Below are 13,184 nucleotides of genomic sequence, written 5' to 3'. Positions count from 1 at the left end.
GACTAGTTTCTCCTTTTCTTTTAAAAAAAGAAAATTCAAGGTTACAGTAAGGCACTTACAAAGAAAGTGAATGGGCCCATGTTTGGAGGGTTTAAAGGCAGAAATGTGAAGCTTACAACTTCATAAACACACTGACATTCATTCTTCTGTTAAAACTCATGTATAAAATTGGATATACCTTTAAACAGAAAAGGTTAGCAAGCGATTTTATCACACTAAAATCATGTTAACATGCATTTGTACATTTTGTAGCAATACTTTTGAAACAGTGAGTATTTTGATGTATACTGATTGGCCCCATTCACTTCCAATGTCAGTGCCTCACTGTAACTCAGTGTAAAATGAGCAGAGTTGAAATTGCATTTTGTGGTTATCAACATTACCACAAAATTGTGAGCTTAACTTGTATTGAAACCGAAATATACTTCTAAATTGGCAAATTTAAATTTATATGTTTCTCACTCAGTGCTTGTTAAATTCTGGACATTATTGAGCTAATAAAGATATATTTTGATTTAGTGTTGGGAAAGGGAAGTGTTTTGATAACAATGTTTATAATTGATGGCAACAGGTTTATGGGCCACTGCAGTCCTCACTTACATATAAAATTGCAAGGTAATTTATCCATTTGTTTATGGTGTTTTTCCATTAGCAAAGAGCAATTTTATTTATTCTAATTTGACAGGATGTACTAAACAATTTTTCCAAACATTTTGTAAATAGTTTTTATTTACTCACAATATTTCTTAAATTCATCAGCAGTCATCAGCTGACCAGAACACAATCAGTCAGAATCAGAACGAGCTTTATTTCCAAGTATGCTTATATTCAAGGAATTTGTCTTGGTGACAGAAGCTTCCAGTGCACAAACAATACAACAACAAGACAGAGATACTAAAAACAACAATACAAATAAAAAGTGAATAGAAAATAAAGTATACATAGAAATACACAATAAATCAATTATATATATATATATATATATATATATATATATATATATATATATATATATATATATATATATATATATATATATATATATATACATATATATACACATATTAGTATGTACAAATACAAATCTGTTATATACAGAAGCAAGGGAATGTAATGCCAGAAGAGGTGGATAAATATAAATAGACTAAGCTGTGTGTTGCACATAATTATTGCTCAATGGGGCAGTTTTAACTGTTCATGAGATGGATAGCCTGAGGGAAAAAAAATTCCTGAAGGCAACAGTTCAAAACGGTAGTAGGCTGGGTGCGTGAGGTCCAGAGTGATTTTTCCAGCCTTTTTCCTCACTCTGGAAGTATACAGTTCTTGAAGGGAGGGCAAGGGGGCAACCAATAATCCTCTCAAAAGTCAGAACTTTCCTTTATAGTCTTCTACGTCTGATTTTATAGCTGAACCAAACAAGACAGTTACTGAAGTGCAGAGGACAGACTCAATGACTGCTGAGTGTAACTGTTTCAGCAGCACCTGTGGCAGGTTGAACTTCCTCAGCTGGTGAAGGAAGTACAACTTCTGCTGGGCCTTTTTCACAATGGAGTCAATGTGGGTGTCCCACTTCAGATCCTGTGAGATGGTAGTGCCCAGGAACCTGAATGACTCCACTGCTGCCACAGTGCTGTTTAGAAAGGCGAGGGGGTCAATGTTGGGGTGTTCCTCCTAAAGTTCACTATCATCTCCACCGTTTTGAGCATTTTCAGCTCCCAAGTTGTTTTCGTATCCGTCCAACCTCCCTTCTATTACTGTATTCTTGGACATGATTTGTATTGAATATTCAGATGTTTCAATAAAAATTGCATCTATTGGTGGTTTAAAATTAACATGAACAGATATAACATATTCACATTCTCATATGCACTAGCATCCAGAGGCAGCTATCAAACTGTCCATAACAACGGCTTGAGTCTGACAGGCAGTCTTTTCATCCAATCACATTCTTGCGCAAGCCACTAGCAACCCCCCACGAGGCGGGGCAGCATGCATAGTGCAAGGAACAGAGCCCACACAAACGGAACATTTCCACATACACGAACGTGTTTACGTTTAAATATATCTTCAAAGAGTGCGTCGAGCAGAGATATACTGGTTGGTTTCGGTGAGAAACGCATTCTGAACACCGGAAAGCTTCCGCAGGGCAGATAAGCGCGGCACGAGGGATTACCCAACTGCAGCGCGCGCGAGGCAAGTAAAGCGGTTGAGGAAAGAAGGCCTCGCTCAGCGTTCTTAGACCTGCGGGGAAAAGTGAAGAGCGCCGCCTGACGACCGCCGTACAGCGGGGTTGTACAGTCAGGAGACAGCGGTGCGCTCCACAAGCTCTGACCAAATCTGAAGAGCGCCACCAACTGCTCGCCACAAGGTAAACAAGTAGCGTTATAGTCCCACAACTAGCTTTAAAGGGTTTTTTGTCGGGGTATATTGTCAATTAATTTGACCTTTCTCTCTGCACCAGTACTATTATGCCCGTAATAATGCTTATTTATTGATGCAGCTCGATTTGTAGACTGTTTATATTAGAAGAGCTGCCATATTTAACGGTCTTCATTTTGAATTATGAGAAATTATCTGTATTATAATGTTAAAGATTTTCTTTCTTTTGTAGAACACACAAGATAAAGAAAAAAAACTATAATTAATGTAAGCAAGAGACCCAGCATATATAACTATCACATATGGTTCTACAAATTCCTAGACAGTGTCAAATTGTTTTATATTTTCAAGACAATTAGAAAAGAATAGAATAAAATAAATATTTATGTTTTATTTTCATATACCAGAGAGATAATGTAAAAGATAATTAGGACAAATCTAGAACAGGATTCATTACTTTCACACTGAAATTTCATGAGACACAATTGGCTGTCAAACACATATTGACCTACTTCAGCTACACACAAGTTACACATAAGTATTTTCTTATTGAGTCTAAATAGATGCACAACTTAAATAATTTCAGTAATACACCCAGATGATAATGGTCATAGCATACTGTTCATGTGTTGTACTTGCTATAGTTTACTTTGTTTTTCTTCATCAGATAACAATGTCAAATGTCAGTCACTGAAACAACAGTGCCACCTTGAGTAGGAAATAACATGTATAATATGTATGTGTACTTGCCTATGTAATTCATCAACAACTGACAATTCATCATTGTGGCACAGAAAATCAATGTGATATAATGTTTATTTGTATGAATATAGTACTCGTTAGTACCATATTATTAGTACTCGTATAGTAATTAATTGTAATAAACAAAAACTGGATATCCTGTGATAGTAAACGTATATAAATACGAAATAATCATACAAATATTATTTATGGAAGTACCGTTGGGAACAATTGAGTTATTTAATTATAACCAGGGTTTGCAGAAGGTGCTTGAAGTACTTGAATTTGGCTTTTCACGTGGCTCTTGGTACTTTTGGCAGCACTGTTCATAATGGGCCAATCACAATCCAGTGTTACTGGAGGATTTAAAAAATATATATATATATATATATATATATATATATATATATATATATATATATATATATATATATATATATATATATATATATATATATTGTGTAGATACTGCTTTTGCATTAGTATGAATCCTTGAAACTATCAGTTTTAATTACAATTTAGATAAAATTATATGAGATGCAAAACGTTTTGAATGATTTGAATGTAGATCAATGGAGTATTCAGTTTTGTGAGCCGTTTTGTGCTCTCTTCTGTAAAAACAGCTTTGTGTCTCAAAAATAGGTCATTTAAAATTTGGGTCAATATCAAAATATGTTGACAAACATGTCCCTTGACTTTTTTAGTCATGAAAAAGCTTTCCAATAGCGAGAATGTTTATTCTTTATATCCTAACTCTTTAATGATATGAAAGGGCATGACTAGGTTTTGCACATTTTTTTGAAAATATATTTGAAATTGTTAATTGCCTGAAAAAAAATCCTTGTTCCCTTCATCAGGTACACCACTTCTATGACATGTAAAGTTATTTTGTACTTATTTTTAATAGAAGCATTAGTGCAAGGCCAAACAAGTGTGCAAAAAAGCAAAACAAAATAAAGTTTGTCATGTTATTGGTTTTAACAATGTGAAAAACTTTTTTTTATTATTTAAATTTAAATATAAAAAGTTGTAGAAAATAAATTTTAAGGTTTAAGTTCAGAAGTTGCATATATATGCATATAGTGATTTTTCCCTGCATGTTAAAAAGTTATTCACATTTTAACTAATATTTTCACACAAACATATTTGGTGTTGTACCCCATTGAACCCTCAAATTGTGGTGTTGTACCCCATTTAACCCTTGTTAGTCTTAGTGTTAACTTCATTCGTGAAACAAAATTAAATAATAAAAGAAAGAACTACAGCCAAGTTTTCCTTTATGAATTCAAATTTGTGTCAACATGTTACAAAATGTTTACCCTCAGCGTTTATAGGCAAAAACTGAACTAAATGGAAAATGTCAATGTTTTGTAAGTTGGAAAGTCAAAATGTTTTGAGAATGACCCATTTTTTGTTGAAAAAGCAAAGTGCATTTTAAGGGAGCACACTACAATTGCACATCAATTGTTTTCATTAATTGTTACTGTGAGAAGATGTAGTTTAAGATGCTCATTGCTGTACTTGTAATAAGTGGTGTTTTATAAAAATAAATGAACAATGGATAAAATATTTTTATTAATGACATCTCGAGCATAGTCCTTGAAAACAAATAAAAATGTGCTTGAAAACCCCTTGAATTTAACAATGAAACATCTGTACAAACCCTGTATAATTTAATAAGGTGCTAGACAAATTGTTGCAGATTTTGTAGTCTGATATTTGCATTACAAAAGTTGGATTTTGTTTTTTCTTCAGGTCATTGTGTGGCTAAGAACTCCTATCTGGAATGGGAATGCATACTTAACCTGCCAGGTGATAGTGACTCATAACCTCTGTTCTGTGGTCACACAGAACTGCGTCTCCTCTTCTGCACAACAAATCATCTTTGGTTTAGAACTGTAACTACCTGCAGCTACCATGAGTGACCAGGAGTATGTGGAGCATCAGTATATGTGCAGTGAGTGCCAGCAGCTCTTTAATACCCTGGAGGAGGTGCTGGTGCACCAACAGATCCACACTGGAGGAGAGGGGGACGAGGCAGAATTTGTACACAGCCATGATGATTATGACACTGGGGAGAGCCAGTATCAGTGCCTGGAATGTGGAGCCATCCTCAAGAATCCAGACGAACTGCTGCTTCATCAGGAGTTGCACATGAGGGAGGCAGGGCAGGGTGAGTTTGTGCATTTGATTTGGGATATTTATACAGCCCTCTTCTGACACTACACACAAAGCGCTTTACATACTGAACAGGGACTCTCCTCACCCACCACCAGTGTGCAGCATTCACCCGGATGATGCGACAGCAGTCATAGTGCGACAGTACACTCACTACACACAAGCTGTTGGTGGAGAGTAGATAGTAGAGTGATGCAGACAATTATGGATGGGGTTAATAGGAGGCCATGATTGATAAGGGCCAATGGGGGTAATTTGGTCAGGACACAGGGGTTACACCCCTACTCTTTGCAAGAAGTGCCCAGGGATTTTTAATGACCACAAAGTGTCAGGACCTCGGTTTAACCTCTCATCCAAAGGATGGTGCTTTTTACAGTATAGTGTCTCCATCACTATACTTGGGCATCAGGACCCACACAGACCACAGGGTGAGGACCCCCTGCTGATCTCACTAACACCTCCTCCAAAAGCATCCTTAGTTTCCCCAGGAGGTCTCCTATCCAGGTTCTGACCTAGCTCAACCCTGCTTGGCTTCAGTGGGGAACCAGTCTAGAGCTCCAGGGTAAATTATAATATGAGCTGGGTCTAAGTAAGGCTATGCTTTAGATGTCAGATGACCATCTGATTTTAATATGCCCTGAACAGGGTTCCCATGGTCATAGAAAAGTTTAAAATATCAAGGAATTTTTAAATATTGTTTTCCAGATGTGGAAAAGCTTTGGAAATACAGTAATAGTTCACTGATAACTTATCGACTAGATATTGCTCTTGTGTAGTGTAAAACTCAACTGCAACCCATTGGGATTGTTGATTTCTTAGTGAATCTTCCTTTTCAGTAATGTTTTTGTTTTATCAATGAATTGGTCTGAATGATTCATTATCAAGTCTGAATTTGAATGGTTTAAAAAAACTAAATCCTTTTCTAGTAATCGCAAACAGGAGAGGTTATGGAAATTCTTCGGTCAAAAATTGTGGGAACCTGGCCTGAAAGTTTAGTTTGGTGATGGGCTTTGGAAGTGCATGTAATCAGCATGTTAATGTTTTTATTTTCAGAGGTTTGTGAGGTCACAGAGGTGGGTGCTGTTGGTGCAGAGGTGCCAATCCAGTACCAGTGTCTGGAATGCCTGGCCTTCTTTGACACACCTGAACAGTGGTTGGCACACAGGCAGACACACAGTAGAAGCAGTACACATAGCAACCTGACCACTGAAACAGTAAGTATGCAGATGTAAATATGCTTATAAACTTCATATACATTTGCTGTGTCTGAATTACTGTTGTGTTCAGTTTCAGGAATTTGTTGTTCAGGCAGATGGTTCAGTCACTCCGGTTCAGTCGCTCAATGTGCAAAATCTAGTTCTGGATGAACAGAGTGCCGGCCAGATCCTGACTTTAGCCCAGGTCTGTTTCATGCATACCTAAATTTACATACATAAACATTTAAATTTGTGTTTGCACCACATATGAGTTACATAGTGGACAAAGGGGTTTTGTGTAAAAAAAAGTTAACCAGGCAACATTCAATAAAAGCTATCTCTTCCATGTAATTATTTTTTGTTCAGTCCGGCCACAGGACCCCAGGATATGTTTTGTCCCATTACGTTGTGTCACATCTTGCAGCAATTTCAGGTTCTGTGTGGACAGAAAAATAAATTGCTGAATCGCACCTAGTCGCACCATAATTGACTAAATTTGACTAAAACTAACTGATACGTAAAGTGATCAATCAGTCATTGTGTCATTACGTGCCATTTAGGGGCGGGTTATCTGAGATATATTATACCATAACAAAAGTATAATTTATGAAATAGTCCGGCAGTCTCCATGAGTGATTGCACAAAAACACATGGGAAAATAGTGGAAAATGTGCAGAGAGACTAAGTGCTAGCACAGAAAACCTCAGTACAGACTATTTTACAGACATAACTTAGTAAACAGTTTAGAATATTGTTTTGCTCATAGATATTCACTTAACTTGCTATTGCATGTCTCAAACAAACATCTGAATACCTATAAAAGATTGATTGTCACTAACCTGGCAAATTTTGGCAAATCCAGTCATTATTTCATCCTCAGAACTGCTCATTGTATCAACCCAGAACCTTGTGAACACGACTGTTTCTTAGTGGACTGATAAAAAAAGTCCTGTGTGTTTTTTCTCACAGAAGTTGAGTCAAACCAGCCAATCTGAATAGTGCTGTATGTATTGAAAAAATGTTTACCAGTTTTGTGTGTAATATGCATCAGACCGTTATAACAGCCTGTGGGTATTCAGATTTTTTCCCTCTAGTGATGACTATGATTCAGTGTGAAAATGTTCGGCCATATCGCCACTTTTCTCCTAGTATGTTAAAGGTCACCATTTCCTAAGGTACTTTTGTTGCTTTCATTTTTCAGGCTCTTCGAGAGCATGAAGCCCCATCTAAGCCTACAGCCACTCCTAGAACTATGCTGGTCCCAGCAAATCCATCTCTGCCTGGCTCCGCCTCTGCTATGCTCCGCCTTCAGTTCTGCTCCGCCCAAGCTATTGCTGATGGATCTGCCTCAGTTCCTCTCCGCAGAGCTAAACTCCTTGCCCCTCTCTTACCTGCTGATCCTATTAGGCTAGACAATGTGTCCACTTTAAAACTTGTTCCTTCCACTGGTCAGTTGAACACAGTAAAGAATGAAGAGGAGGAAATTGTAATTATCCATCCATATGAGTGTTCTGAGTGTAATCTGCTATTTAGCACACCAGAGGATTTCCTTCAACACCAGGGGGAGCACTTCTTAGGCCAGGACAAGGAGAGTGGTAGCACTGGGGTGATGGTGGGGTATGAAGACAGTTCTGTGGCTCGGGAGGATGAAGGAAGGAGTGACGGATCAGAGGAGGGCAGTAAAGTTGTCAAAGCTAGTGGTGGAAAGCGTACATGGGTTGCCCGCTCAGCTGGTTTAATGTCTCCTGTCTCACCCAGCAGTCTTCAATGTGAGGAGTGCAAAAGAACGTTCACCACAGCCAAACGGCTTGCGGCACACCTTCGAGTGCATGAACAAGGAACGCACGAGTGCCCAGAGTGTGATAAAGTATTTAAGAAGTTGGTGTCACTTCAGACACACATGCGCACACACTCTGGTGAAGCACGTTTTTTGTGTGTGGACTGTGGACATGGCTTCACCACAGAAATGACACTCATGATGCACAGGTACTAAGACACACATGCACACAAACAGAAACATACTTCTTTTTTTTCTATTTAAGTGGGGACTTTCTATTGGCCTCAATTGTTTTTAAACTGGGCTAATGAATATCTTCTAACCATACACCTACTATAAACTTAACCCTCACCTAAATTTTTTTGCCCTTTTAATTTTATAAGACATTTTTCTTGTATTCCTTATCTTAGGAAATCCCATACTTCTGAGCCACTACACAGGTGCCCATTTTGTGCCAAAACATTCACCAACATGACAAAGTTCCTGTACCATCGCCGAACTCACAGAACCGGTGAGCCAGCTGCACCAGCCTCTCAGGTTAATTCATGATTTTCTTTCTTCAAGTCAAATGCATTGCAGCTCTCAGATCTATACTTGGGGGTTCTTATAATGGTCTGAACTTATGTGAGTGCAGTGTAACCTTAGAGGTTACCAAAGTGCTTTACAATGTGTCCCATTCACACTCACACTCATACACCAATGGCAACAGAGCTGCCTGCCATTGGGAGCAACTTGGGGTTCAGTTTCTTGCCCAAGGACACTTCGGCACGTGGAGTTGTGTGGGCTGGGGAGTCGAACCACCAACCCTGCGATTAGCAGCCGACCCGCTCTACCACCTGAGCCACAGACGCCTCTAGGCAATGCAAGTTACAGCTGCCCATAATAGTGTAGATTATCAGAACTGAGAGAATAGACCTGCCGTGTACAATTACAAGGACACAAACAGTGTCTTATTTGTTAAAAATATATTCGTTCAGAGGCTTTCATGAGGCTTTCTTACATTTGCAGAAATAAGATACAAGATACTTGGCTTTCAAGATACTTAGTTTCATTGATCAAATGACACACTGTTAAACAGATACTGGGTTCCCACTGTGAAAACCAGCCTGGAAAAGTTATGAAAATTAGATTTTCAAGGAATTTCTGTTGTGAATATAAATTTTCTAGGTCAGCCCAACTAAGAGATCGGGTTTTTGGAAGGGAGTCAATAATTTTATTAGAAAGATGATATACTTTGTATTGACATGATCCAACTGTTATGATAAATTTATTTTAGTAAACAGTATACTGAAATAAAAATTTTCTTTGCCCTCTGCAGCTTGTACTGGCCCAGCGATCTCCTCTCTCCATCATTCAAAGAGCAAAACGAGAGACTGCTTGGAGGAGAGAAAGACAGGCACTGCCTATGACCGATGAAAGAAGAGAGCTTAGTGAAACAGGCACTGATCTTACTGGAGGTATGGCTGTGGTCTCCCAGTCTGCAGAGCCTGCAGAGAATGGGCTTTATGGTGAACTCTCAAACTCAGAACAAGCCCAAAATAGAGGCAAGATGCCACCAGATGACCCAAACCATTCAACTACTGCCAGTGGGGAAGGAGGTGGAGAGGAAGAAGGTAAACACAACACTCCTGCTACTGAAGAAAGGCCACAATTCCCTTGCTCTATTTGTACAAAAAGATTCTCCTCGCAGATTCGTCTGTTGCGTCACCGGCGAACCACTCACACCACTGAAAGACGCTTTAAATGCAACATCTGCGGGAAACCATTCAAGAAGCAGATCCATCTACGGAACCACCTGCGCACACACACCGGCGAGCGTCCGTTCCAATGCAGTGTGTGTGGAAAGACCTTCTCGTCTCTTGCCAATCTTTCCCGCCATGGACTCACACATACTGGAGTCCGTCCGTACAGGTGTGACATTTGCCACAAAGCCTTCAGCCAATCTTCTAATCTCCGTCAACACCGTCAGCATCTTCACAGCAATGCCACGCCATCACCCTGTCCAGACTGCTCAGCTACGTTTATCCGTCCTGCTAAACTCGTAGCTCACTGTTTTCTTCACCACCCAGGGTCCCCAGCACCTTACCCTTGCCCACACTGTTCTGAGGGGTTCTTGCGCAAGCGCCAACGAGACTTGCATTGCCTAGAGGAGCATTCCAGCCTAACACAGCTAAACAACATCTCCCAGATTGGAGGTCAGCAGGCATCAGGTTTGACGGATGGTAGTGAGCAGCAGTGGGCTCATCTAATGGCAAAACCTAATCTGGATTGCACTATCTGTGGTAAGCGCTTAAACTCTCCTGCGAATCTTCGCCTGCACCAGTTAAGTCACGGACTTGGGCCTGGCAGGCCACGAGGATCCAGCTTGTCTACTGGGAAGTCCCACCCCTGTCCAGTGTGTGGAAAGCTGTTTGTTTCTGCCTCAAGTGTCACACTACATCAGAGAGTACACACTGGTGAGCGTCCATATCCTTGTGCGATCTGTGGCAAGCGGTTTCGGCAGAACACACACCTGCGTGAGCACCTTCGCACGCATTCAGGCGAGCGTCCGTTTCGATGTGAGTTCTGCGACAAAGGCTTTGTGCAGAGCATGCATCTGGCAGAACACCGGCGCACACACACAGGTGAGAGGCCACATTCTTGCAGTGAATGTGGAAAGACCTTCAAGACTGTCTCTAACCTTAGGAACCATCGTAAGACCCATACTCGCACCCAAAAACAACAAGAGGTAGTGCAGAGTGGTGAAACTACAGCACAAACCAATACAGCAACTGTTGCTGTTGTGGATGCCTCTGAGATGGACCTTGCAACAGCAATACCAGCTTTTTGCCAGCAGGAAGTGCAGCTTGAACAGCCCCAAGTCATTCAGATACAGACATCTAACCTCGCACAGGTAAGCAGGAGTTTGTGGTATTTTCCCCTCATATTTTCTTTTCCTCTTATATTGTAAATAAGTTATTTTAACACAGTTAACATTTTCTTACATTTCTTTTAGACTCAGGGCACTCCAACTATTTTGTGTAATGAGTTTGGAGAGACTATTGCCATCATAGAGACAAGTGGAGACCTGGCAGAGGCCATTGAGCTGTACCACACTGCACTGGAGGGCGGAATCAACATGGAGGCCATTACAGTGGACAACTTTCAGTTGATGTGAGAGAAGTGAGGAACAGTGCAGCACTCCAGGGTCCATTAAGGATCATTGATTTTCTTTAGATTTTGAAGATTGTGATTATAATATGCCTTTAGAGAGGGCAGATTTTAAAGGATGCAACCGAAGAGACCCCAAGTCTGTGATAAGTTTGATGGCTCCTGTGTTCGGAATGGGAATGGACAGTCTGACTTACTGCACATGACACTCTTTGTTCTGACATGGATACATCCATATAAATCACATGAAGGCATAGATTTCAAAAGTGAACAATTACACCTTTGACAGTGGTGCAAGTTGACAACACATTATCAAAGATTTAATAATAACAGTACATGCTCACTGACTCCCCAACATCATTCTGACCTGCAGATTTTGTGAGGAGGTACCAATGATAAGAACAAATCAAATGACAGAGAAAAGTGAGATCAAAACAGCTGTTACTGCTTGGACAGATATTGGAAAGCTAATCTGCATTATGCGTTAGGTCATTACTGCAATGATTAAAGGACTCATGTGGTACAATATAACTTCTCTCTGTCTGTATGTACACTGAATGTTATTTGTAGAATTTTTTTATTGTTATAATGCCGACTTGGATAGGTGTTTCAAATAAACTTAAACAGTTTGTCTCCATCTCCCTTGCAACCATTTTGAAAATGTGTGCGATTACAACAGCATTATAGCCTGCAATTGGTGTTAGATGGCATACATTAGTCTCGGCATACCTTTATTGGCTTTGTATGTTGATTTCCAGTACTGGTAGCAAGCCAAGAATGTGATTGAAAATGTACTCCCAAACCACAAAATACTGCACTAAATAGTAAATAACAAGTACTTGCAGATGTGGTAACACCTCAATATCTGGTAGTATTTAACTATTCTTCAAGGTGCAATATCATGAGGAATCATATTTTCTCTGATCTTTTGACATAAAACAGCTTTATCTACTATGAAAACATACATTAACTCTCAGAACCCAAAATTTTCTTCCCAGTCCAAAAAGAGCATTAATTGAATACAGTATAAACCACAAGAAAATCTCTTTGTGAGATGTTGAGATGTCACCCCTTGTTTATTATTTAAAACTGATTATTTTAGCAATTTATTAAGCTAGTGGTATATACACTCACTGAGCACTTTATTAGGAACACTATGGTCCAAACATGAGTGCCCGACGTGGTCTTCTGCTTTTCCTCAAGGTTCGATGTGTTGTGCATTCTGAGATGCTATTCTGCTCACTACAATTGTTATCCAAGTTATCATTGCCTTTCTGTCAGCTCGGACCGGTCTGGCCATTCTTTCCCCCATTCTGATAGTTGATGTGAACATTAACTGAACTCCTGACCCCTATCTGCATTATTTTATGCACTGCACTGCTGCCACACGATTGGCCGATTAGATAATTGCATGAATAAGAAGGTGTACATGTGTTCCTAATAAAGAGCTTAGTGAGTGTAAATTACACACTAAATGTCCAGAGAGAGGGGTGAAAAATGGGGTAAAAACCATTTAAAAATATAAAATATTTATGATATGATCCCTTTAAAACTTGTAGGTTTATGCTGATCCATCATTGTAATATCACACACATTATTAATACAAGTGTAAGGATTGTAGGCATCCCAGAATCACACAAATAAATGTCAGAGAGCCTACCACTGTATTCCACAATCCACAAGTACGTGAAATTTCGGGTTTCCTGTGTGTGACAGCCGCCAAAGGAAGAGACGGAAACAGGTGTCAGCTTAAGGGGTAAGCT

The 13,184-nt window shown here is 39.5% G+C and overlaps 1 protein-coding gene across 1 annotated transcript; it reads left to right on the top strand.

The window, feature by feature from the left end:
- Positions 1-1,117: 1,117 nt before the first annotated feature.
- On the top strand, positions 1,118-12,052 carry LOC127656097 (zinc finger protein 420-like). Its single transcript, XM_052144273.1, has 8 exons — positions 1,118-2,368; positions 4,876-5,293; positions 6,352-6,512; positions 6,586-6,699; positions 7,696-8,480; positions 8,682-8,808; positions 9,590-11,164; positions 11,267-12,052. Exons 2-8 carry the CDS (start codon positions 5,038-5,040, stop codon positions 11,426-11,428), a joined length of 3,180 nt encoding a protein of 1,059 aa, XP_052000233.1. The 5' UTR covers positions 1,118-2,368; positions 4,876-5,037; the 3' UTR covers positions 11,429-12,052.
- The last annotated feature ends 1,132 nt before the right edge of the window (positions 12,053-13,184 follow it).

Source organism: Xyrauchen texanus, chromosome 15 (assembly GCF_025860055.1).
Source record: "Xyrauchen texanus isolate HMW12.3.18 chromosome 15, RBS_HiC_50CHRs, whole genome shotgun sequence".
Classification (NCBI taxonomy): domain Eukaryota; kingdom Metazoa; phylum Chordata; class Actinopteri; order Cypriniformes; family Catostomidae; genus Xyrauchen; species Xyrauchen texanus.
Note: the sequence above shows the minus strand (reverse complement) of the source record. Positions and strands in the feature narration are given on the sequence as shown.